At 40.2% G+C, this 24,366-nt stretch overlaps 1 protein-coding gene across 6 annotated transcripts in view; it reads right to left on the bottom strand.

Moving 5' to 3' along the window:
• The window catches only part of LOC132406027 (mesoderm induction early response protein 2-like), an 83,201-nt gene extending 74,455 nt beyond the window's left edge, over positions 1-8,746 (bottom strand). The window contains exons 1-3 of one of the 6 annotated variants that reach the window (XM_059991173.1): positions 6,600-8,746; positions 442-597; positions 75-226 (exon numbers count right to left, since the gene is read on the bottom strand). Coding sequence is in view for 1 of the 6 variants with exons in the window: in XM_059991171.1 (XP_059847154.1) it covers positions 6,756-6,764 (9 nt within the window). In the remaining 5 variants the exon portion in view is untranslated. Of the gene's footprint in view, positions 1-74; positions 227-441; positions 598-685; positions 706-6,599 lie in introns of those variants that run through there. The other 5 variants (XM_059991172.1, XM_059991174.1, XM_059991176.1 and 2 more) reach the window with 5 other exon arrangements.
• Between the last annotated feature and the right edge of the window lie 15,620 nt (positions 8,747-24,366).

The raw sequence follows: 24,366 nt of genomic DNA, 5'->3' as shown, positions 1-24,366 counted from the left end.
TTTTAATGTGTGGTTTCAATATACACATTAGCAATTTTTAAAAAAAGAATAAAAGTCATTCATTTGAACAATACCTCATCACATAATGTATCAAAAGACTGTGCACACTTTAGTAGTGATTGAGTTGCCGAATTAGTATGCCAGAGACTTGAATGAAAGATCTGGAGTTACGAGCTCAAACTCCACCACGGGAGCTGGGGAATTTAAATTCACTTAATTAAGCAACCTGGAATAAAAAGATAGCATCAATAAAAGTGATGTCTGCAATTAAAAAAAAACTCCAAGGATGAAAATCTGCTGTCCTTATCTGACTTCGCCAGTGACCACAGACCCACCACAATGTGACTGACATAAATGCCTCATGAAAATTAGTTTTATCAAAATGCTATAGTGAGGTATTGGGCTGGAAGATGCAGGATCCAATCAGTATGTTATGCTCACCTCCCAACAGGGTGCCCATTTTCCAGCCACACTGCAATGATTGTTCAAGGTGGACTAGTTGTAAGCGACAACTAGGCCTGGGGCAGTGCAAACAGATCCCCTGCAGATGCCCTTCTGTCATCTTGGTCAGAGATTCCCATAAATAGTTGAAGCAATCTATCCAAAGGAATTAAAAATGTTAAATCTCAAATAATTTATACACAAGGAAAGGCATAAAAATATAAATAGTAAAACATTTACTTACATTCATACCAATTCCATTTATCTGTGCTATAGTGTGGTGAAATCTAATTAAGGGACATGCAGACATGCCCACTGGCACATACTGGCAATTCACTTCAAAACTGCCCATTAGCCATCAGCATCATTCAGCCCATTAGAGAAAATGTGCTGCACGGCTCTAAACCATGCACTAAATAGATCTTCCACTTCACCAAAAGATTTCTCTCACAAGCATGAGGTGACTAGCTGCCTACATTTTTTGCATCAATGCTCCATTATGATAGAAGAGGTAGTAACACAATGGTGCAGTTTGGAAGAGTGGACCAGGGTGCCCACATCACTTCATATTAATCACTCAATGCCAGTACCATCAAAGAACTGAATGTGGACTTCAGAAAGGGTAAGATGAGGGAACACATACCAGTCCACATGGAGGGATCAGAAGTGGAAAGAGTGAGCAATTTCACGTTCCTCGGTATAATTATCTCTCAGGATCTATCTTGGACTCAAAATATCGATGCAGTTGCAAAGACACAACAGTGGCTATTTGTCATTTGGAGTTTGAGATTTGGTATATCACCAACTCACAAATTTCTACAGGTGTACCATGGAGAGCATTTTAACTGCCTTCATCACCATCTAGTATGGAGAGGGGCTACTGCACAGGATCGAAATAAGCTGCAGAGAGTTATAAACTTAGTCAGCTCCATCATGGGCACTAGCTTCCATAGTATCCAGGATCTCTTCTAGGATTGATACCTCAATAAAGCAGGATCCATCATTAAGGGTCCCTAGGTCATGCTACCATCAGGAAGGAGGTACAGACGTCTGAAGGCACACACTCAATGATTCAGCAGCAGAGTCTTCCTTTCTGCCATCAATTTCTGAATGGTCATTGAACCCAGGAACACTACCTCACTACTTCTTTATTTCTATTTTGGCACTAATTATTTAAATATAAATACACAATAACATATTCATGCTATTTCCTCCAGTATTATGTAATGCACTGTACTGCTGCCGCAAAGTCAACCAATTTCACAACATATGCCGGTGATGTTAAACTCGAATCCGATTCTGAGTAACAAAGTTTCCTGTTGATTCCACCACATACCTTAGATAATGAATCAATACTCATACTCATTGGGGACCACCTGGAAGAAGTACTTAAGTGAACAAGGGCACAGTATCTACCCTATGCAGAGCACCTCAATGTCTATGAGCAAAACAGCCAACATAGTATCACTGCTGATGTAGTTAGGCAAATCGAGAAAGGCAATATTCATCTGCCAATGGTAAGAAATGAAAGGAACTAAGGGGGAAAATACCCAAGCACAAAATCATGAGAACTTCAATGTCTTTTGCAGTAATCCAATTTTTCCTGATGTATCAGTCTATAAGAGCACCAGAAAGCTGGATATTCCTGCTTTGATGAACAGGAGATACCTGGGTAAATTTTCTACATTGTTAGATATATGTAATTTTCATAACTGTACTGGAACATTTGGACCAGCAGTGCAGCTATTTCTGGAGCATTCTTCAGAACTACAGCTGAGATGTTGATTGGTCCCATAGTCTTGATCAGGTGCTATTAGCAGATAACTTCTGAATCAATTCTTCTGGAGGATGCCAAAATGGATCTAGTTAGCAGTTCTGGATGAACATGGTTGCAAATGCTTTAACTTTTTCCTCAATATTCATATACTAGTTTCCACCTTCATTGAGGATGAAATATTCACCGAGTTACTTCTACCCAATAATTGTTTTATTACCTACAAAATAATGTGACCAGATGTGTTAATATTGCACAGCTTGGATCTAAATAAATTAACATGCTACCATCTTCCACTATCCATACAAAATACATCTCCATTGACCAGAAACACTACTAAATAGACAATGGACACAATTCCTTCAAGAACCGATAGAAGTTGAGCATTACACAGCAAATAACTTGTTTCTAAATTCCCCAGAGTTGCATCAATCAGAAGGCATACATTAGAAGTGATAGAATATACTTCATTTGTATAAATGTGTATGTGGGAAGGGGTGCAGTCAGTAGCACAGTGGATAGCATAATGCTTTACAGTGCCAACAATCGCAATAAGGGTTCAATTCCCAACACTGTCTATGAGGAGCTTCTATGCTCTCTCTGTGACTGCGTGGATTTCTTCTGAGTGCTCCAGTTCCCTCACACATTCCAAATACGTCCAGATATTAAGGGTTAGTAAGTTGTGGGCATGTTAGGTTGGCTCCTGAACCATGTCGACACTTGTGGATTCCACCAGCACCTTCTGGGACTCTATTGGTCATTTATTCAAACAATGCATTTCAATGTATGTTTTCACATACATGTGACAAATAAAGCTAATCTATAATAGTACAGCCCCAATAACATGAGAAGCTTATTTACATCTATTAAAAATATTCAATCATCCAATGGTGTACTGAGACTACATTGTACACCATGGAGTCATAAATAATGTAAACAGGTCCTTCAGCCCAGAGTCTGCACCAACCATAATCAACCCATTTACATGAATCACGGTCAACCCATTTACAACCTATTTACACCATCCCACTGTCAACCCTCTTACACCATCCCACCGTCAGCCCATTTACACCATCCTACCGTCAGCCCTCTTACACCATCCCACTGTCAACCCTCTTACACCATCCCATCGTCAGTCCATTTACACCATCCCGTCAACCCATTTACACCATTCCACCATCAGCCCATTTACACCATCCCACCATCAACCCATTTACACCATCCCACCATCAACCCATTAAACGCCAACCTCCATCAACTTATTTAAACAAACACTCCGCTAATCCCATTTTCTTTTATTCTCACCACATTTTCAACAACTCCCACCACATTCTACCAATCTCCTTCAAGCTGCAACTCCACTTCTAGCTGCACAAATAGGGGCACCCTATCTACAAGATACAGTGCAATTATTTGTCAAGGTAATTTTGCTAATGCCTTCCAAATCTGTTATATCTACCTCCTAACATAAAAACACCATAACAGCACAAGATATAGGAGCAGAATTAAGCCATCTGGCCCATCGAGACTTCTCTGCCATTTCATTATGGCTGATCCTCAATTGCCAGTTTCACTCCAAATCACATACCATCAAATTTTAGAAAAATACAACAGTTCTTTCATTACTACTGGGGCAAAATCTATATCTTCACATTAACTTGACACTCACCAACATCTTCAAGGACATTAACAACTACTGTACACCAGATGAATGAAAAGTCTAAAGTTCTATAACAATGTCTGAATTTGAACATTTTAAAACTCTAATTCTATAATTACTATAGAAAAGAAAATATACAAAATAAACCATAACGTAAAGGGCATCCATGCCTATTTCTTATTGCTGCTGGTCAGAATCTATACCACAAGCTACTGTAATAGTTCAAGAAGGTCCAACTATCTTCTAAGGTTTATTCAATAAATGTAGATTTATAACTTACTAATGTCACCTCAAACAAAAGTATATTTTGATTGGATCTTCCTGATGAATGGTTTTGACGCGAAATGTCAACAGTGCTTCTTCGTATAGATGCCGCTTGGCCTGCTGCGTTCCACCAGCATTTTGCGTGTATTGCTTGAATTTCCAGCACTGCAGATTTCTTCCTGGTTATATTTTGATTGGAATGGGATTCCATTGCATCATCTAGTCCAGGTTGTCAGCTAATTAAGACATCCATTTTATTATATCTCCCTCAGTTTTCTTATATTTCAGCACAGATGTGCATTTTTTATATTTTATATATTTTTTATATTTTACATATTTCACTCAAATGTGCATACTTTTCGTATATTTTGCTATCATTGAATTACTCCAGAAAACTCAAAATGAAAATGAACAGATGTACAACAAAACAATGCACCTTGTGCTTTTCACCCATTAACAACTAGACATGGATGCAAGGAGGCAAGGTTGCTATTAGAATATTGGTGGGAAATTATGACTGGTCCCCAATATACATTGTGATTATAGAATTCATTGAGTCAGAGAGATACAACACGGAAACAAACCCTTCAAGACTACAGAGTAGCAGCAACCATCAACCACCAATTTACTCTACCGATATTCTGATCAACTCCCTACAGAATCTGCCGCTTACCTGTACAGTATAAATAGGTATAATTTATAATGGTCTTGTAACCTGAAAAAACGTATGTCTTTCGGATACGGTTGGAAACCAGAACACCCAGAGGTAAGTCACAGGCAGAACAAACAAACTCCACACAAAAGCACTCAAATCGGAAATTTGAACCTCAGCGCCACACTCTACGCCATCGTTTATCAAATTTTAAATTAAATGAATATGAGATTAATCATCTTTCTTACTCTGCAATGAAGGGCTTTACATTGGACTTTCAAATTTCTACAAAGCCATTCTGCCACATTTCGCAGCTCCTTTCAGAGTTTCGGATCTTAACAACATAAATAAAAACAACTTTCAGCTATTAAACCGGTTTTTGAATCTCTTAATCTTCCGCCCCACGTGTACTTCTGCTGCTTTGACGCATTTCTTCACTCAACTGAACAATGCGATTCAGTTTGCCTGCCTTACGTCATTTACACAACTTGACAGAGTTTATCACGCCCAACTGTGACGGAATAATGTCCAATATTACCGTTGTAGGACCAGACTTGCGCAAAGAGCAATGCATTGACTGTAACATAATGGAATTTAGCGACAGAAATAAGTCATCTAATCGCAAGCCAACAAACAAGTTTTCAAAACTCCTTTACCGCTCTTAACAACTATAATTTTACAAAAACCTTCTTGATGCAAGATTTTAACTCGAAACGCCGGCAATTTCTTACCACTCCCAACAAATTCTTATCGACCCACTGATTACTCATCGCCTTGCCAACGAACATTTGACATACTGACTCGGAAACAGGCCGTGTAGAAAAGTAACATGGTCTGAAATGAACTTTCTTGGGAGGGGGGGAAAGAGCAATGGAAGGTTATACGTTTTTGCTTTATGTTAGAAGAATCGGAAGTCGATCACGGCAAAAAAAAACTCAATCTTTCATATATTTTTACCACGTGCATCATACAATTTAGAAATGCACAATGAATGGAAAGATAATTCCACTGATGAGTTAACAACATTTGGTTAAGAACCCATTGCAAACGAAATCTCAGATCCTTTTTGCTTCGGAATGCGCAATTAAATGCTTGCAGTTTATGTTTGCACACATACCCACCAGTGCGTTTGTACACACAAACTTAAAGAACATCGACACAAGTATGAACACGTGCACACATACACACAACCGTACGTAAATATACAATCAACACTGGAAATAATCGGGAGATCAGGCCGCATCTGCGGGAAGACCAGAGTCAACAATTCGTGTTGAAGACCCTTCGCCCTAAACCCATCCCCCTCCTCAGGTCAGTACACGGAGGGTCTTCGATCTGAAACGTTGACAGTTCCTCTTCCATAGAAGCGGCCTGACCTGCTGAACATTTCCGGCTTTTATTGCACATTGCAGCTTTTTTTTTAAAAGGATTTTCTTAAAGATACGCACTCTTGCACGCACATGCGCACACCTAAATAAAACAAATAAGTGGCCGCACTATTTACTAAAACATGCATTGTGATTCCAAATGTACTTAGGTGTGCGCAAAACGGCAAAGTGTGTACTAGCCATTAATCGCTTAGGATACAGATAGCTACCGGCATTGCACGTAAGACAACCCCGCGGTCTCATTCCAGCACACACACACACACACAGCGCAATGTGGCACGAAGTTTACAAACAGTTGGCTGACGCGCAGGCGCAGTACGCGCGGGCAGCTGTCAGCTCGAGCCCGGCCGGGACAGGCGCTCGCGCCCCCCACCCACCATCACCCCCCTCCCTCGATGCAAAATCACTCGCCGTCAATACCTGCACCCCGCCGGCTCCAAAATCCAACAACCCCAGCGTTTCAAGCTCCGCTACCTCGACCTACACCTCAACAGCCGGCCGCTCGGGGAGCCGGTAAGGACGCGGCCGCCGTCATTAAATCACATCGGGGTAAAACCAGCTCTTTCGCCGCCTCACCTCCGCCATATTGTTTCTGTCTCTGCCTGGGAGATCCGAGCGCCCGTGCCCGGATGTGAAGTCGCCGGGCGCTCAGCAGCGCCGTTCCTGGCAGCGACCTGAACTGCAACCGATCAGCAGGGAGGAGGCGGCGGTGTCGTCGGGGGCGGAGTGGCTGCCTTGCTTGCGTTTGAAGAGGATTTCTTCCCCCCTCCAGCCTCCACACACACACACACACGCACACCTCTTTGAGAAGTGTAAAACAGAGCCGAAAAATACCGCTAAGTCAATGAAGTCGAAATGGAGTCTATTGTTGCCTGCACAAGTACACGTAGGCACAGGTGCAATGAAATACATACAGCAGTATCACAGTATTCACAAGAAGAAAACATAAACCACAATTTTTTACAAGAAAAAGCACAATTAGAACAAAACAGAGCCCATTTTATTGCAAACTGTTCGTAGTGTTGTTATACTGAAGGTTGTGCCAGATGATTCAAGAACCAAATGATTGAAGTAGATGTTGTTGAACTTAGTGCTGTGGAAGCTGTGAGAAAATGGCATGGTCTGGATGGTGGAGAATTTGTAAAATGAATAAGAAGCGGACTTAACCCACAATGACAGTCTTTTCCACCACTGTAAGTATCTACATGAGGCACTAACTGAAGGGTCTCAACCCGAAACATAGACTGCCCAATCCTCTTGACAGATGCTGCCTGACCTGCCGAGTTCCTCCAGTGCCTTTGTGTCAGATTTCAACATCTGCAGTCTATCGTGTCGCTGAGACAGTGTTTGGAAACAGCATCATCAAACAGAGAGACACAAAGGAGTTCAACATTCTCCCTCCCCCCCCCCCACACACACACACACACAAATGCCACTTGACCATCTGAGTTCCTCCGGCAGACTGTTGCTGTATCATCAAACAGAACTAAGATGACAACTTCCACAACATCAGGAATGTCAATTTACATCCAGAATCACAAATAGGAAGTGTGGAATGAGATGAGCAGTATAAAAAGCATCCAACAAGTAATCCTCTGGAGGAACTCAACGGGTTGAGAAGCACCTGTCAGAGGAAAGGAAACGTCAATGCTTCGGTCAAAACCCTGCACCTGCTTAGTTCCTCCAGCAGATTGTTGTTCTTGATTCTGGCATCAGCAGTCTCTTGTGTCTCCTAAAAGTGCTGTAAGTTTTACTTTAAGCCACATACAATCTTCTGGAGAAGCTCAGTGGGTCAAGCAACTGGAGTGGCAAAGGAATTGTCAACATTTCAGGTCAAAATACTGCATTGGAATATCAAGTTGGTTTAACTGCAAGAGATGAATGTTTTAAGTATTGGACACACACTGGGTATTTGTCAGCACCTGAAAAATATATTCGTAGGAATGTTCACTGCCATTCAAAATGTTCAGGAAATGTTTAAATGTTAAAATCTTTGAGGGTTATTGGGACAGCACAATAAAGTAATGGCAACAGCACTGGTGTCCTGGTGAATGGTCCCAGGTTCAAGTCTAGCTGACTCCTTGCTTACTTTCCATCCATGCTAGGTTGTGTGTCGAACTAGCAACTCGGGCTCGTAAAAAACAGACAAGGGCTAGGGAATGGCAAAAAAAAAATGCTTCCCGAAGCGCCACAAGGCATGAAAAGAGGGGAAAAAAGGAAGAGGAAAGTAACACTGGTAGTGTAAAAAAACCCTAAGTGTCAACCACTGGAAACTCTTAGTGCACTTTGGGAATCCTGATTACACAAGTTTTCAGAGAGTAAGCTTATTGGTACTATGATATTCTGTCTGGAGATCTGTTGTATTAGAAGAGCACAATGGTAAAATAGCAGTTAGGGCACCCGGTGCCATGTCAGCTTGTGTGTTCCGGAGTTCAGGTGCCACATATAAGAAGTTTGTGCATTCTTCACATGAATTACGTGGGTTTTCTCTAGGTGCTCTGGTTTCCTCCCACACTGCAAAGATGTACTGGTTAGTAGGTTAATCGGTCATTGTAAACTATCCTGTAATTAGGCTAGGGTTAAATAGATGGGTGCTGGCCATTGTGTGTCGATGGGCTGGAAAGATGGGCTGTATCTTTAAATAAAATGATACATTTTTAAAATACAGTAGCAGGTTAACTTGTAACTGGATGTTTATTTAAATAGTTGAAATGTAAATTATTTATTTTTCAAACCACAATGAATAGGTGTTTTACATGACGGTCCTTTTTTATCTGGCCATGTGAAGTGCTTAAGATGCTTGGTTCCATCTATGTGCACAAGTTAATGTTTTCCTTTCCTCTGAATAATTGGTTTACTAAAAACTTATTTTAAAGATAAAGACAAAAATAAATTATTGTCCTTATATTTTAATGTGGCAAAGTATATCATAGTTGCAAAGTCAACAATTGTGAGGGAAAATGTTGTACTAGAGACTCTGCAGATGCTGGAAATCCAGAGTAATACTCAAAATGTTGGAGGAAACTCAGCAGGTCAGGCAGCAGCTATGGAGAGGAATAACGAGTCCACACCAGGCTGTGTCAGTTAGAGATATTGAATAGTAAGCATGGAAAATGAATCAGGCGAGGTAATAATCTTTTTCATATGGATCTCATAGGATATCTACACAAAATTAAATAACAAGAAGCTGAAGAAATAAAAACATGACTTTATATATCACCATTCACAACTCAAGGAAGGTCTTTTATACAGATAGCTTTGGAGTCATAATAACTGTTCTAATGGCCAAAACTTTGTGCATTTAAGCTCTCACAATGGCAAAAGCAGAATACAAGTTTTGAATAGTCTGTCCTGATGGAATAAAAAGAAAGTGAGAGAAAAATAAATCATGGAGAATCAAATAAAGGAGCAGACAGGCAAAGGTTACAGAAGTTGTGTCATTAGGAAGGAGTGAGCCTCTAAAGATAATAAGGATTTTAAATTTTCTCAGAGAACTAGGTCCTAATACAGTCCAGTGATGACAAGGTGATAGGCGATTGGGTTCAGTTTAAAAGTGAGGAATATACTGTATTTCAGGATGAAGTTGTACAGCTAGTCAGAAGACATGTTAAGAGAGTCTTGGAGAAACTAAACGTATAAGTAACAAAACCAGGGATAAGGAGCTTGGGGATGAAGAGAATGAGTTGATAACACTGGCCAATGTCAATGCAGTTAATGTTGAAATAGGAAATAACCTTGCCATGCCAATAGAGTTGATCAGAAGTCATACTCAATGGTTAAAAAAAAAGTTAAGAAAGGAAAATAAGGAAGAGAAAATTGTAAGAAAGAATCAAGAAAATAAAAAAAGAAGGAAAGTCTCATGAATCTTTGGCATCTCTGATGTTCTAAAGTGCTTCACAGCCTAAATAGGATACCAAAAGTTTCTTCAGATACATAAAGGCAAGAGTAGATATTGGACCACTGGAAAATGATGCTGGAGAGGTAGTAATGGGGGACAATGAAATGACACTCGAACTGAATAACTGTTTTTCATCAATCTTCACTGTGGAGGATACTAGCAGTATGGTGCAAATTCCAGGTGGTAGGGGTCATGAAGTGTATGAAGATACCATTACTAGAGAGAAGATTCTTGACGAACTGAAGGATCTGAATGTAAATAAGTCACCTGGACCAGATGGTGTGCACCGCTGAACAGATTGTGGAGACATTAGTAATGGTCTTTCAAGATTCACTAGGTTCTGGAATGGTTCCAGAAGATTGGAAATTTGAAAATGTCACTCTACTCTTCAAGATGGGAGAGAGGAAGAAGGGAAATTATGGGCCAGTTAGTTTGACCTCAGTGGTTGGGAAGGTGATGGAGTCAATTGTTAAGGATGTGGTTTCAGGGTACTTGGAGGAACCACAATAAATTAGGTCATACTCTGCATGGTTTCTTCAAGGAAAAATCTTGCCTGACAAATCTGTTGGAATTCTTTGATGAAATAACAAGCAGAATAGAAAAAGGAAAATCAGTTGCTGTTGTGTACTTGGATTTTCAGAAGGGCCTTGACAAGGTGCCATGAATGAGACTGCTTAATAAGCTATGGGCCCATGGTATTACAAGAAAGATTCTAGCATGGATAAAGCAATGGCTGATTGGCAGGATGCCAAAAGTGGGAATAAGGGAAGCCTTTTCTGGTTGACTGCCAGTGACTAGTGGATGTTCCACAGAGGTCTGTGTTGGGACTGATTCTTTTTACGTTTCATGTCAACGATTTGGATGATGGAATTGATGGCTTTGTTGCAAAGTTTGCAGACATTACGAGGGGTGATTAATAAGTCTGTGGCCTAAGGTAGAAGGAGTCAATTTTAATAAACCTAGCACATTTATTTTTCCTACATTGACACACTTAGTTCAGCAGTCATGGAGCATACAGATCCCTTCTTTGTAGAAGTCAGCGTCTTGGTCCTCCAGAAGTGGTCCACAGCAGGGGTGATTGATAAGTTTGTGGCCTAAGATAGAAGGAGGTGAGTTACTAACTTCAAACTTTCTGCATTTTCACTCAAAGAGTTGAACTGCACATGCATTTAACGAGAGCTGTATAACTCATCTCCTTCTAGCCTAGGCCACAAAATTATCAATCACCCCTGCTGTGGACCACCTGGAGGTCCAAGACGCTCTCATTACATGCACGTGCAGTCTAACTCTTTGAGTGATAATGCAGAAAGTTTGAAGTTAATCACTCATCTCCTTGTACCTTAGGCCACAATCTTATCAATCACCCCTACTGTGGACCACTTCTACAAAGAAGGGATCTGTATGCTTCACGACCACTGGATTAAGTGTGTACATGTAGGAGGGGACTATGTTGAAAAATAAATGTGCTAGAGTTTCTAAAATTGACTCCTTCTACCTTAGGCCACGAACTTATCAGTCACCCCTCGTACAAAATAGGTGTGGAGCAAGTAGTTTTGAGGAAATAGGGAGGGTACAGAAGGACTTAAACCAGGGGTCAGCAACCTTTACCACTGAAAGAGCCACTTGGACCCGTTTCCCACAGAAAAGAAAACACTGGGAGCCGCAAAACCCGTTTGACATTTAAAATGAAATAACACTGCATACAACGTTTTGTTTTGCCTTTATGCTATGTATAAACAAACTATAATGTGTTGCATTTATGAAATTGATGAACTCCTGCAGAGAAAACGAAATTACATTTCTGCATGCAACAAAAACTTTTTGAACTCCGAAAAAAAGACGTTGGGTTGAAGGTTACTTTTAAGTAAAATACTCAACGTCTATTTGAGTCCTTCTTGTATTTATGAAAAACGCCAAACTTAAATTTGCCGCCAGCAGCAAACCAAAAATAACGTCAGCCAGCTGTCAACCTGAAAAATAAAAGGACTATTTCACTGAACAATGAAAACATATGAATATACGTAAAATAATAGGCAATTAAAACATTTATCATACTTGGTCAGGTTGACTCACACCTGACAATGCAGTCGTATTCAGTAGGGATGGATCGATGCTTAGGGGAGTGACCGGGAAGGATAATGTGTTTTTTTCCTCTCTGAACTCACAGAAGCGTTTCCCAAACGATGTTTGCATTGCAATGATTGCAGAATGTAAATACTCCGAATTTATCATGTCGTGACCTTGTTTGAACTCTCTCAAATTGGGGAAGTGAGACAATGTGCCTTTCTGTAAATCTCTGGCAAGCAACGTCAACTTGCGCTCGAATGCCAAAACATCCTCCAACATGTGCAGGGCTGTACGTCCTTACCCCGTTGAAGAGCTGTGTTCAGCGTGTTCAGGTGCGCTGTCATGTCTACCAGCCACTCTGGCTGTTCCAGCTCAGGAAAGGTGAGCCCTTTGCTGCGCAGGAAAGTTTTCTCTTCTTCCAGACACGCGACAAAGCGTTTCAGCACCTCCCCTCTGGACAGCCAGCGATAAAAACACGTTGTAGCGGTTGCTACACGCAGTCAGTAAACTGCAGTCAAAGATAGCTTTATTCGAACTAAACAGCCTTGCTTTTAAGCCTCCCTCAACCCGCCCCCCATGGGCGCGGATGCTGCAAAAGGCACGTACTCACAAACCCCCGTAGGCTATTTCCCTTAGCCTGAGCGCTGGCTAATTGTGAGCCGGTTCGGATGTGTCAGGAAATGGGTCGCCACAACGTCTTATTTAGATTGTACAAGATCACCATAATCTTCAAATTTAGAATTACATTTCAAAAACTAACAAACTAACATAAAATACATTTTAATTAAATACTGACCATGTAGCGGTGTGCTACACGCAGCGCTAAAATTACGACACGGAGTCGGTAACTGCAGTCGAAGGAAAAAACTTTATTCGAAATCTTCAGCCTCACTTTTAAGCCTCCCTCAACCTGCCCCCCATGGCGCAGAGGCTCCAAAGCTCTGTGCTCGCAAACCCCCGTAGGCTATCTAATAGTGAGTCGGTTCGGATGTGCCAGGAAAAGGGTCGCCACAACCAATTATTTCCCAAAGCAACAGGGAGCCGCAGCACAGACGTAAAAGAGCCACATGTGGCTCCGGAGCCGCGGGTTGCCGACCCCCGACTTAAACAGTTAAGCAGAATAGGCAAAGAAGTGGCAGATGGGATACAGTTTCAGAAAATGTATATTCATGCACTTCCATAGAAGAAATGAAAGGGTTGACTATTTTTGAAATGGAGAGAAAATACAAAAATCTGAGGCACAAAGGGATTTGGGAGTCCTTGTGCAGTATTCTCTAAAGGTTAATTTGCAGGTTAAGTCACTGCTGAGGAAGGAAAATGCAATGTTAGCATTCATTTCAAGAGGACTAGAATATAAAAGCAAGTGTGTAATGTAGAGACTTTATAAAGCACTGGTGAGGCCCCACTTGGAGTATTGTGAGCAGATTTGTGCCCCTTATCTTAGAAAGGAGGTGCTGAAACTAGAGAGGGTTCAAATGAGGTTCATGAAAATGATTCCAGGATTAGACGGCTTGTCATATGAAGAGCGTTTGATGGCTCTGGACTTTATTCATTGGAATTTAGAAGAATGAAGGTTGACTTAATTGAACCCTATCAAATGGTGAAAGGCCTTAATATAGTGGATGTGAAGAGGATGTTTCTTATAACCATATAACCATATAACAATCACAGCATGGAAACAGGCCATCTTGGCCCTCCTAGTCCATGCCGAACTCTTAATCTCACCTAGTCCCACCTACCCGCACTCAGCCCATAACCCTCCACTCCTTTCCTGTCCATATACCTATCCAATTTTACCTTAAATGACATAACTGAACTGGCCTCTACTACTTCTACAGGAAGCTATCCACACAGCTATCACTCTCTGAGTAAAGGAATACCCCCTCGTGTTTCCCTTAAACTTCTGCCCCCTAACTCTCAAATCATGTCCTCTCGTTTGAATCTCCCCTACTCTCAATGGAAACAGCCTATTCACGTCAACTCTATCTATCCCTCTCAAAATTTTAAATACCTCAATCAAATTCCCCCTCAACCTTCTACGCTCCAATGAATAGAGACCTAACTTGTTCAACCTTTCTCTGTAACTTAAGTGCTGAAACCCAGGTAACATCCTAGTAAATTGTCTCTGCACTCTCTCTAATTTATTGATATCTTTCCTATAATTTGGTGACCAGAACTGTACACAATATTCCAAATTTGGCCTTACCAATGCCTAGTACAATTTTAACATTACATCCCAACTTCTGTACTCAATGCTTTGATTTATAAAGGCCAGCATTCTAAAAGCCTTCTTCACCACCCTATCTACATGAGACTCCACCTTCAGGGAACTATGCACTGTTATTCCTAGATCTATCTGTTCCTCTACATTCCTCAATGCCCTACCATTTACCCTGTATGTTCTATTTGGATTATTCCTGCCAAAATGTAGAACCTCACACTTCTCAGCATTAAACTCCATCTGCCAACATTCAGCCCATTCTTCTAACCGGCATAAATCTCCCTGCAAGCTTGGAAAACCCACCTCATTATCCACAACACCTCCTACCTTAGTATCATCGGCATACTTACTAATCCAATTTACCACCCCATCATCCAGATCATTTATGTATATTACAAACAACATTGGGCCCAAAACAGATCCCTGAGGCACCCCGCTAGTCACTGGCCTCCATCCCGATAAACAATTATCCACCACTACTCTCTGGCATCTCCCATCTAGCCACTGTTGAATCCAGTTTATTACTCCAGCATTAATACCTAACGACTGAACCTTCTTAACTAACCTTCCATGTGGAACTTTGTCAAAGGCTTTGCTGAAGTCCATATAGACTACATCCACTGCCTTACCCTCGTCAACATTCCTTGTAACTTCTTCAAAAAATTCAATAAGGTTTGTCAAACATGACCTTCCACGCACACATCCAAGCTGGCTACTCCTAATCAGATCCTGTCTATCCAGATAATTATTAATACTATCTCTAAGAATACTTTCCATTACTTTACCCACCACTGATGTCAAACTGACAGGTCTATAATTGCTAGGCTTACTTCTAGAACCCTTTTTAAACAATGGAACCACATGAGCAATACGCAATGGTGGGAGTGTCTAAGACAAGAGGACACAATCTCAGAACAGAGAAGTGCCCTTTGAGAATGGAGACGAGGAGGAAATTCTTTAGCCAGAGAATGCTGAATTTGTGGAATTCTTTGCCACTGACAGCTGTAGAGGCCAAGTCTTTATGTATACTTAAGGCAGAGGTTGATAGATTTTTGATTGGTCAGGGCATGAAGGGATGCGGGAGGCAGTGGGGGGGAAGGTCAGGTAAGGTAGGAGATTAGGGCTGAGAGGAAAAATGGATCAGGTGCAATGAAAATGGCGGAGCATACTTAATGGACAAAATGGCCTAATTCTGCTCCTATATCTTGTGGTCTTATGAGGAACTTCTGAAGTGCAGTAATTCTTGCAATGTGGAAATCATGGCCATCTATTTGACACTTCCTCTCACAATTATTTGACTTTATAACCATGACAACTATTAATTCAACTATTAATGAGAACATGTCTGGCAAAGTATCTATTGGAGGAGACGTCAGCGAAGCCTTTGCCATCAACCACGGGGTAAAACAGGGATGTGTTCTTGCTCCAAATTTGTTCACACTATATCTTGCTGTAGTTTTGGAAATAACGAACAAAGGTGTGTACATCAGGACTTGCTCAAATGGAAAATTGTTCAACCTGTCAAGACTCAAAGCCTCAACCAAATCAAGAGAGATAGGTGTCAGAGAGCTTCTGTATGCAGAGGACTCAGCCCTGGTTGCTACTGATGTTAATATGATTAAAGAAAATGTAGACTGTTTCTTGTTTGCTACCACTTATTTTGGCCTAAGAATCAATGTCTCCAAAACCAAACTTCTGTACCAGCACCCTCCTCTGTGTAGTCCCAGTGAGACCCAGCCACCAGTCATATCGGTCAATGGGGTAGCGCCGAAATGTTCTGACTCTTTCATATACTAAGGAAGTGCTGTGACCTACACCAACTCATCAGGTCTGGAAGTTGAGAGGAGAATTCAATCAGCTACAAAAGTCTTTGGTGCTTTGCAGAAGCGACTTTGGTCTCGCCACAACATTAAAATGGCAACCAAGGTCAAAATGTATAATACAGCTGTTTTACCATCTCTGCTTTATTCATCTGAAACAGTGACATTGTATCAGCAAGAAAATGACCAAGACACAACTCAGGAATTTATGCCAGGTATTGCACATCAAGTGGCAAGAAAGAGTACCAGATGTTGATGTGCTCAAACATGCTGGGACAGTCATGTAGAATCACTCATCACAGCTTCTCAGCTGCATTGGACTGGTCATGTCACAAGAATGAGCGATGATCATTTACCCAAAGCTGTTTTCTAGAGCAAGCTACATGAAGGAAAGAGGAAGCATGGTGGTCAGAAGCTGCGCTACAAAGATGTGCTTAAGCGCCATATGAAGAACACTAACATGAATGTAAACACCTGGGAGAAAGATGTTTTGGACAGAAGAAGTTGGCACTGCATTGTCAAGAAGTTAATCCCAGCTATCAAGGAGAAAAAGCAGAAGAAGTATGAAGCAGGTCATGAGTTCATTTGGTGCTAGACCAGTCAAATCACAAATGCAACCAATGTGGGAGACAGTGTCCATCCAATGTTGGCCTTGTGGCCCATAAACATGCCTGCAGAGACTAAACTCTCAGCATAGTCAACATCAAGATCAATGGACAGCTGAAGAAGAAGAAGATTGATTCAATGACCAGATTATTTGACTTAGATGGAATAAACAAAAAATTCTTAAATCAGGCAGTATCAGTACTCAATACGATGAGAAACAGTTACCATTTCTGATTTGAGATTTCCAGTTAAAGATCTTTCATCAGAACTAGAAAGGAGATAAATCAAGTTAATTTTAAGTTGCAGAGAAGATGGATAGAAGCATAGATGGGTAGGTCAAATGCAATATCTCTAATAAATTGAAGACAGCATTGTATAGACTATCTAGAAAATACATTAATGGGGGCAGTTAGTGAGAGAGAAAATAAATTTATGCTTATCGGAGAGCGTGAAAAACAAACTAAGAAATGTAAAAGTTGTAAAATACATTGAGAAAAACTAAGCCAGTTTTGCAGACGGATGACTGGCAGCGGAAATGGTCAATTTTGATAAAGACAGAGAAAGTAAGTTGTAAAATCCAATATTAAGTTTACAAGACTGCAACATGCTCAGAAGAACAGAGCATAAATTGGGTAACTGAATTGAATTGAATGAATTTCCCTACAGAGAGACAGAATGGACTTGTTGAGCCAAGTGGATTCCTTCCCTGTGGTAATATTTCCATGACTTTAAGTACTAGCATTATTTGGATAATAATTAAGCTAACCATAACATACCAGTAAATGAGCATTTAGATGTAGATGTCGATACATGCATACTAACCAGTAGGAACACTTTGCAACATTAACAAAAAACTCTCCTTTCCTATCAGATTCTTTCTTCTCCAGCATTCTACCTTTTCCACCTATCATCTCCATGCTTCTCACTTCGTCTCCCTCCCCATCACCTAACTTGCCCCTCACCTATCTTCATCAATCATCTTCCGAGTTTGTACTCCTTCCCCTTGCCCCACCTTTTTATTCTGCTTCTTCTGCCTTCCTTTCCACTCCTAATGAAGGATCTCAGGCTGTAATATCAACTCTTTATCCCACTCCATAGATGCTGCCTGACCCGGTGAGTTCCTCAAGCATTTTGTGTGCAAAAACAAAATAAAGAATCCTTCTTTTCCTTGTGTAAGTGACTGTTCTTCCCAAATTAAACTGAACAATGAATATTACTAGGCTGCTCAACTTGAAGGTAATTACCATGGAAGATAATCCTGTCTTTAGCTGATATTCATACATATGATTTTCCATTTCGTCTCACTTTACTGTGATTAGCCAGAGAGAATCTTGGCAGACTTTTCATCTCTGTACTGCAGCTAACTCTATTGCGTTACATAGATCTTAAAGCTCTGTAGGAGCATCAGAGCTGCTAGGTGGATAGTGATTGGAGACCATTTAATTCACCATTTGGGTAATTGCATGACACAAAGAAATATGAATTATTAATTAATTCTGCAATCAATGCCAGCAGTTTCCAGCAGAAAATACAACCAGAAAACTGAAGTTGTTAGAAGCTTTGGAGCTAAAAGTCCAAAGTTATTCTCTTCCTATCTTCTACTTACCATGAATTGTCTGAAACTATACATACCATATGCCTTATACGTGACGACAAGCACAAAATATATTCAACCACAGATTGAATCTCAAATCTTATGATTAAGTGCCATACTGGAGGTGTGCTTAACTGATTTGCAGCTCCTAACAAAATAATTTAATGGAATGATAACTGACCAGATGAATAGTATCGTCCCAAAGCATCAATTCTTTATTCTTCTCCATAGATTCTGCCTGACCTGCTGAGTTCCTCCAGCATTTTGTATGTGTAGCTAACAGAATGATCTTCTTTATCGTTGCCAAATATATCATTCAAGTGTATCATTGTTTTTCTTCAGTTGTGTGTGTTGTGGTTGGAGAGTTGTGTAGAATAAATTTCAAACCATCTCTAAGTAAAAACAAGAGCCATTTTAGCCATTCTACTGAATCTGGAATATTGCTCACCTGAGATAGAATCGATTTTATTCTTGAATAGAGGCAATTTAAGCACAAGTAGATTAGATTCATTATAAATGCTATCTAATTAATGCATTTGTCTACATTGGTAATTTAAATGTTTTGACCAGCTTAATTTCAGATGTATCAGAAATTTGGAGAAACAATGGAAAAACTCCACAGACGTTAGTCTTAATATAGATTATTAATATGTCTTCAGAGACAGCAAATAAAAATGCTTCATACAATACACAAAATGTACTAATTGGAATAAATTCAGATCTTCCTCTGGGTAGGGAATATAATAGCATATGACTTCTGGGTGTATTACTAGTAGCAGGAGGGAATGTTTATTTATGCACAAATCACTTATACCTCGGGTGAGACAATATGTCAGCAAATTATAAGAACATTTCTGCTGGAGTTATGTCAGTGAGGTTTATGAACAAATTATTTTCACTGTGTCAGGGAAAAGCTATTTTTAGAACTTGTACATGACATCAATTAAGCCAATTTCATTGAAATTGCTGCAAGCTATCCAAGTACAACGCAAATTTAAATAGAATGTTCTAAAAATATTAATTGTGAATATTATGAAATAAGAAGGAAGACATTCCATTCACCTCTTTACAGGATGCAAAGATGAAATAAGGCAAACCATGAATCGCTTTTACTAGCAACGACTTTAAAGTGGGTGTGGGGGCTGGGCATATAAAGAATTGTAATATCAAGTTCGAGCATTACACTGCATCAGACCTGTCATATGCAACATACTCCCGGTCTTAAAAGCACCTTACTCATATATAGACTGTTGTTCTATTTGACCTATTCAAATATATCTTCTTAATGCTTAAGATTTTACCTTTTAACTAATAAAAACTGAACACTATGGTGGCATAAAAGAAAAAAAAAATATTTTCCACCATGCAAGCTCAATGGTGACGCTTGCATTAATTTTGTTTTAACCACAGTACCTTTAAAATGCAGAAACCACTGACCACTTTCTGATCTTCCTGGAATGTATTGGTCAGTGCCGCGATAGTCTGGTAGGGCGTGAGAAATTTTCATTAAGAACTAAGACAATGCAAGTATTTGAAAATGTAGAAACATGAGAGAATGTGGATGCTGGAATCTGGAGCAACAAACAGAATTCCTGGGGAACTCAGCAGTTTAAGCACCTTCTGCGAAGGGAATGGAGGATTTCTGAAGCAGAATTGGGTTGGATATTACTGGCATATGTTGTGAAATTTGTTGTCTTTGAGGCAGGAGTACAATGCAATGCATAATAATAGAGAAGAAAATTTGGAATTACAGTAAATGTATAAAAAATATTTTGCAGTGAGTTTAATGTTGATGATTTCAATGAATGTTCAAAAATCAGATGTCAGAGGGAAAGAATCTAATCCTGATTTTTTGAATATTTGGCTTCAGGGTTCTGTACCTCCTTCATGATGGTAGCAATGGAAACAAGTCAAGACCTGGGTGATGGGGGTCCCTAGTGATGGACGCTGCCTTTTTTGAGGCATTGCTCCTTGAAGATGTCCTGGATATTATACAGGCTAGTGCCCATCATGGAGCTGACTAAGTTTTAAATCTGCAGCTTATTTCTGATGCAGCATTTTGACTGGAAACATTGACAATTCTATTGCTCCCACAGACTCTGCTCAACCCACAGAGTTCCAGCAGATTATTTATTGCAGACTTTCAACATCCCACATTTGTCTAGTTCTCTTTTATTAATATAATTAAAATGCACTTTATTATAAACAAAATCAATCTGGATGCACAAATGTGACAGTTGGTCTTGTCTCAATTTTTTCATAATCTAATACACCTTATTTTGCTTAATACTTATAATAAAAAGAACCAACAAGAAAATCCCAAACAGAGTCCATAAAAGAAGTGATCAGGTAGATTATGTGATCTTCCTGAGCCTGTTCCACCACTCAAGAAGATCCTGGTTGTTCTGATCATTTACACAACTACATTGTTCACCATTTATCTTGACTCACAATATGGAAAAGTTTGTGTAGGTCTTCAGTGTCTCACCCTTCAGACTCTCTGAAAAGAGAAATCCAATGATCCATTGCCCTCTGAGGGAAGAAATTCCTCTTCCATACGTTATTCAAAAACCTATTTCCTGATTGTTATGTTCTAGATTCTTCCCCAGCTGTGAAATACCTTCAGCTTCTTGCATGTCAACTCATCGCGGAATCCTATAACTTTCAATGAGTAACACACACAAAATGCTAGAGGAACTCACCAGCTCACCAGCATCTATGAAGAGGACATGTTGGGCCAAGACCCTTCACCAGGAATCAATAAGATTTTAATAAAATTTCAATGAGAAATTTAAGGGCGAAGTGCCAATTACGAACAAGGTTGGAGGTGACATTGATGTACAACAACTGGTAGGGTTTGCAAGACATTACTTCCTACAAAATGAAGCCCAATAGCATGAATGGCAGTGATGCTTCACTACCAGATGAACTCAATGCCCTCTATGCCACCTTTTAAAAGGAGAATATAACTACAGCTGTGAAGATCCCTGCTGTTCCTGCTGATCCTGTGATCTCTGTATCAGAGGCTAATGCTAGGCTGTCTTTAAAGTGGGTGAATCCTCCCAAGGTGGAAGGTCCCAATGGAGTACCCGGTAAAGCTCAGAAAACTTGTGCCAACCAACTGGCAGGAGTATTCAAGGACATCTTCAACCTCTCGGTGCTATGGGTGGAAGTTCCCACTTGCTTCAAAAAGGCAACAATTATACCAGTGCCTAAGAAGAATGAGAGCTGCCTTAATGACTATTGCCTGGTAGCACTCGCATCTACAGTGATGAAATGCTTTGAGAGTTTGGTCATGACTAGATTGAACTCCTGCTTTAGCAGGGACCTGGACTTATTGCAATTTGTCTATCACCGCAATGGGTCAATGGCAGATGCAATCTCAGTGGCTCTTTACATGGCCTTAGACCACCTGGACAATATGACTATAGCTCAGCATTTAACACCATCATTCCCACAATCCTGATTGAGAAGTTACAGAACCTGGGCCTCTGTATCTCCCTCTGCAATTGGATCCTCGATGTCCTAACCAGAAGACCACAATCTGTGCAGATTGTTGATAACATCTCCTCCTTGCTGACAATCAAAACTGGTGCACCTCAGGGGTGTGTGCTTAGCCCACTACTCTACTCTCTATATACACATGACTGTGTGGCTAGAAACAGCTCAAATATCATTTATAAATTTGCTGATGATACAACCATTGTTGGTAGAATCTCAGGTGGAGACGAGAGAGCATACAGGAGTGAGATATACCAACTAGTGGAGTGGTTTTGAAGCAACAACCTTGCACTTGATGTCAGTAAGACAAAAGAGTTGATTGAGGACTTCAGGAAGGGTAAGACAAAGGAACACATAACTATCCTCATAGAGGGATCAGAAGTGGACAGAGTGAGCAGTTTCAGGTTCCTGGGTGTCAAGATCTCTGAGGACCTAAGCTGGTCCCAACGTATCGATGCAGTTATAAAGAAGGCAGGACAGCAACTATACTTCATTAGGAGGTTGAAGAGATTTGGTATGTCAACAAATACACTCAAAACTTCTATAGATGCACCGTGGAGAACATTCTGACAGGCTGCATCACTGTCTTGTGGGGGTGATGGGGTTCTGCTGCACTGGACCGAAAGAAGCTGCAGAGGGTTGTAACTTTAGTCGGCTCCATCCTGGGTACTAGCCTACAAAGTACCCAGGACATCTTCAAGGAGCAGTGTCTCAAAAAGGCTGTGTCCATTATTAAGCATCTCCAGTACTCACGGCATGCCCTTTTCTCATTGTTACCATCAGGTAGGAGGTACAGAAGTCTGAAGGCACACAGCAGTTGAGGAATAGCTTCTTCCCCTCTGCCACCTGTTTCCTAAATGGACATTGAACCCGTGAACACTACCTCACTTTTTTAATATATAATCATTTCTGTTTTTGCATGATTTTAATCTGTTCAATATATTTATTAATTAATCACTTGGAAGAGGCCTTTGAAAGGAAGCTAACTAAGTATGCAGGACTGGTCAACAACTGCCAGCAGGCTGGATGGAGAGCGAGTTGTCTCCCAGTGGAAGTTGGTTGTAGGCGATTCGCAGCCTGTTCCTTAGTCAGAGCCTACAGCAATTTGGGCATTGAGGGAGAGAGGAAAAGGAGAGCCATCCGCAGTACCACCAATGTGGCAGAGAGGGCCTCAAGGTGGCTGTGTCTCAGGAGAGGGGAGCCATGGAGTCATGTGTAGCTAGCCATCTGGATACAAGCTGGGGTCTGATCTGCCATGGCTGGGTCACCTGGAGAAGGGTGTATGATGTTGGAAGACCTGAAACACCCGATGATTCCAGGAACATCACTGATGATGTGTCCAGAAGCATCAGTATGCACACAACACACAGCAGATACTGTAAATTAATTAATATTTTATTTTTCTTCTTCAATTTTATGTATTGCATTGAACTGCTGCTACTAAGTTAACAAATTTCAGGACACATGCTGGTGATAATAAACCTGATTCTGACTTTCGTTCTTCAATACTCCAAAAGTATAGGTACAAACAGCATCAGCTTTCTTCTCAAGACAGTTGTGTGATGAATAGCCAGAATGGTTGCTGAAGTCTGATGAATGCCAGAAATGTCCAACAGATCAGGCAGCATCTGTGAAGAAAAGAAAGCCAAGTAGATATTGCGGATAGATAACCTTGCATTAGAACTGACTAATTATTCAAGTCATACCATTATTCCCACCCTTTATTGCAACTTAAAACAATCTTAAAACAATCTTCTGATGAAGGCTCTTCAGCATTAAACATTAACCCAATTTCATTTTCAACGGAAACTGAGTGTTCCAACATTTGCACTTTTACATTTCATAAATAATAAACTGTGGAGATAAAGAAGGAAGGATGTCCTAAGAAACAAAAGATGCCAAAATACACGGTCACTGAAAATGAATACTTCTTTTAAATAATGAATTTTAAGTAGTCTTAAGTCATTAAGTATGAATGCTTAGATATGGATAATAAGCTAAAGTCATCTATTTGATATATTAAAAAGACAATTGTATAAATTTGAAAGGCATGATAGTCAGATAAATGAGTACTTTTAATCTTAAATGCTAGAGAGGTTCTGATAAATTCATTTACATTGCACAATTACAATGATGTAAATGATCACTAATCACTTTTGGGACATAGATATTGTTAGTTATTTTGATGTAGACAATTGGCTCACTGTAATGTAAGCTTTTGAAAGTAAGTCCCAACCCCAATGTATTTAATTATCTATTTTGCTTACATTATAAGTCACACATGTATTCTGCATTTCTTATAAGTGAACTACTTATTTCATTTAACACTACTTTAAGTCATTCTGTTATATCTTTCTGAAATTTGTTTACCTATTTTAATATTATGCTAAAACTTGTCTATTTCTTAATACACTTCCATCTGCACATTATAATAAATTGTGTAGATGATATGAAGATAGGTGGAGGGGTAGATAGTTTTG

The sequence above is a fragment of the Hypanus sabinus genome, chromosome 16 (genome assembly GCF_030144855.1).
Source record: "Hypanus sabinus isolate sHypSab1 chromosome 16, sHypSab1.hap1, whole genome shotgun sequence".
Taxonomy (NCBI): Eukaryota; Metazoa; Chordata; class Chondrichthyes; order Myliobatiformes; family Dasyatidae; genus Hypanus; species Hypanus sabinus.
Note: the sequence above shows the minus strand (reverse complement) of the source record. Positions and strands in the feature narration are given on the sequence as shown.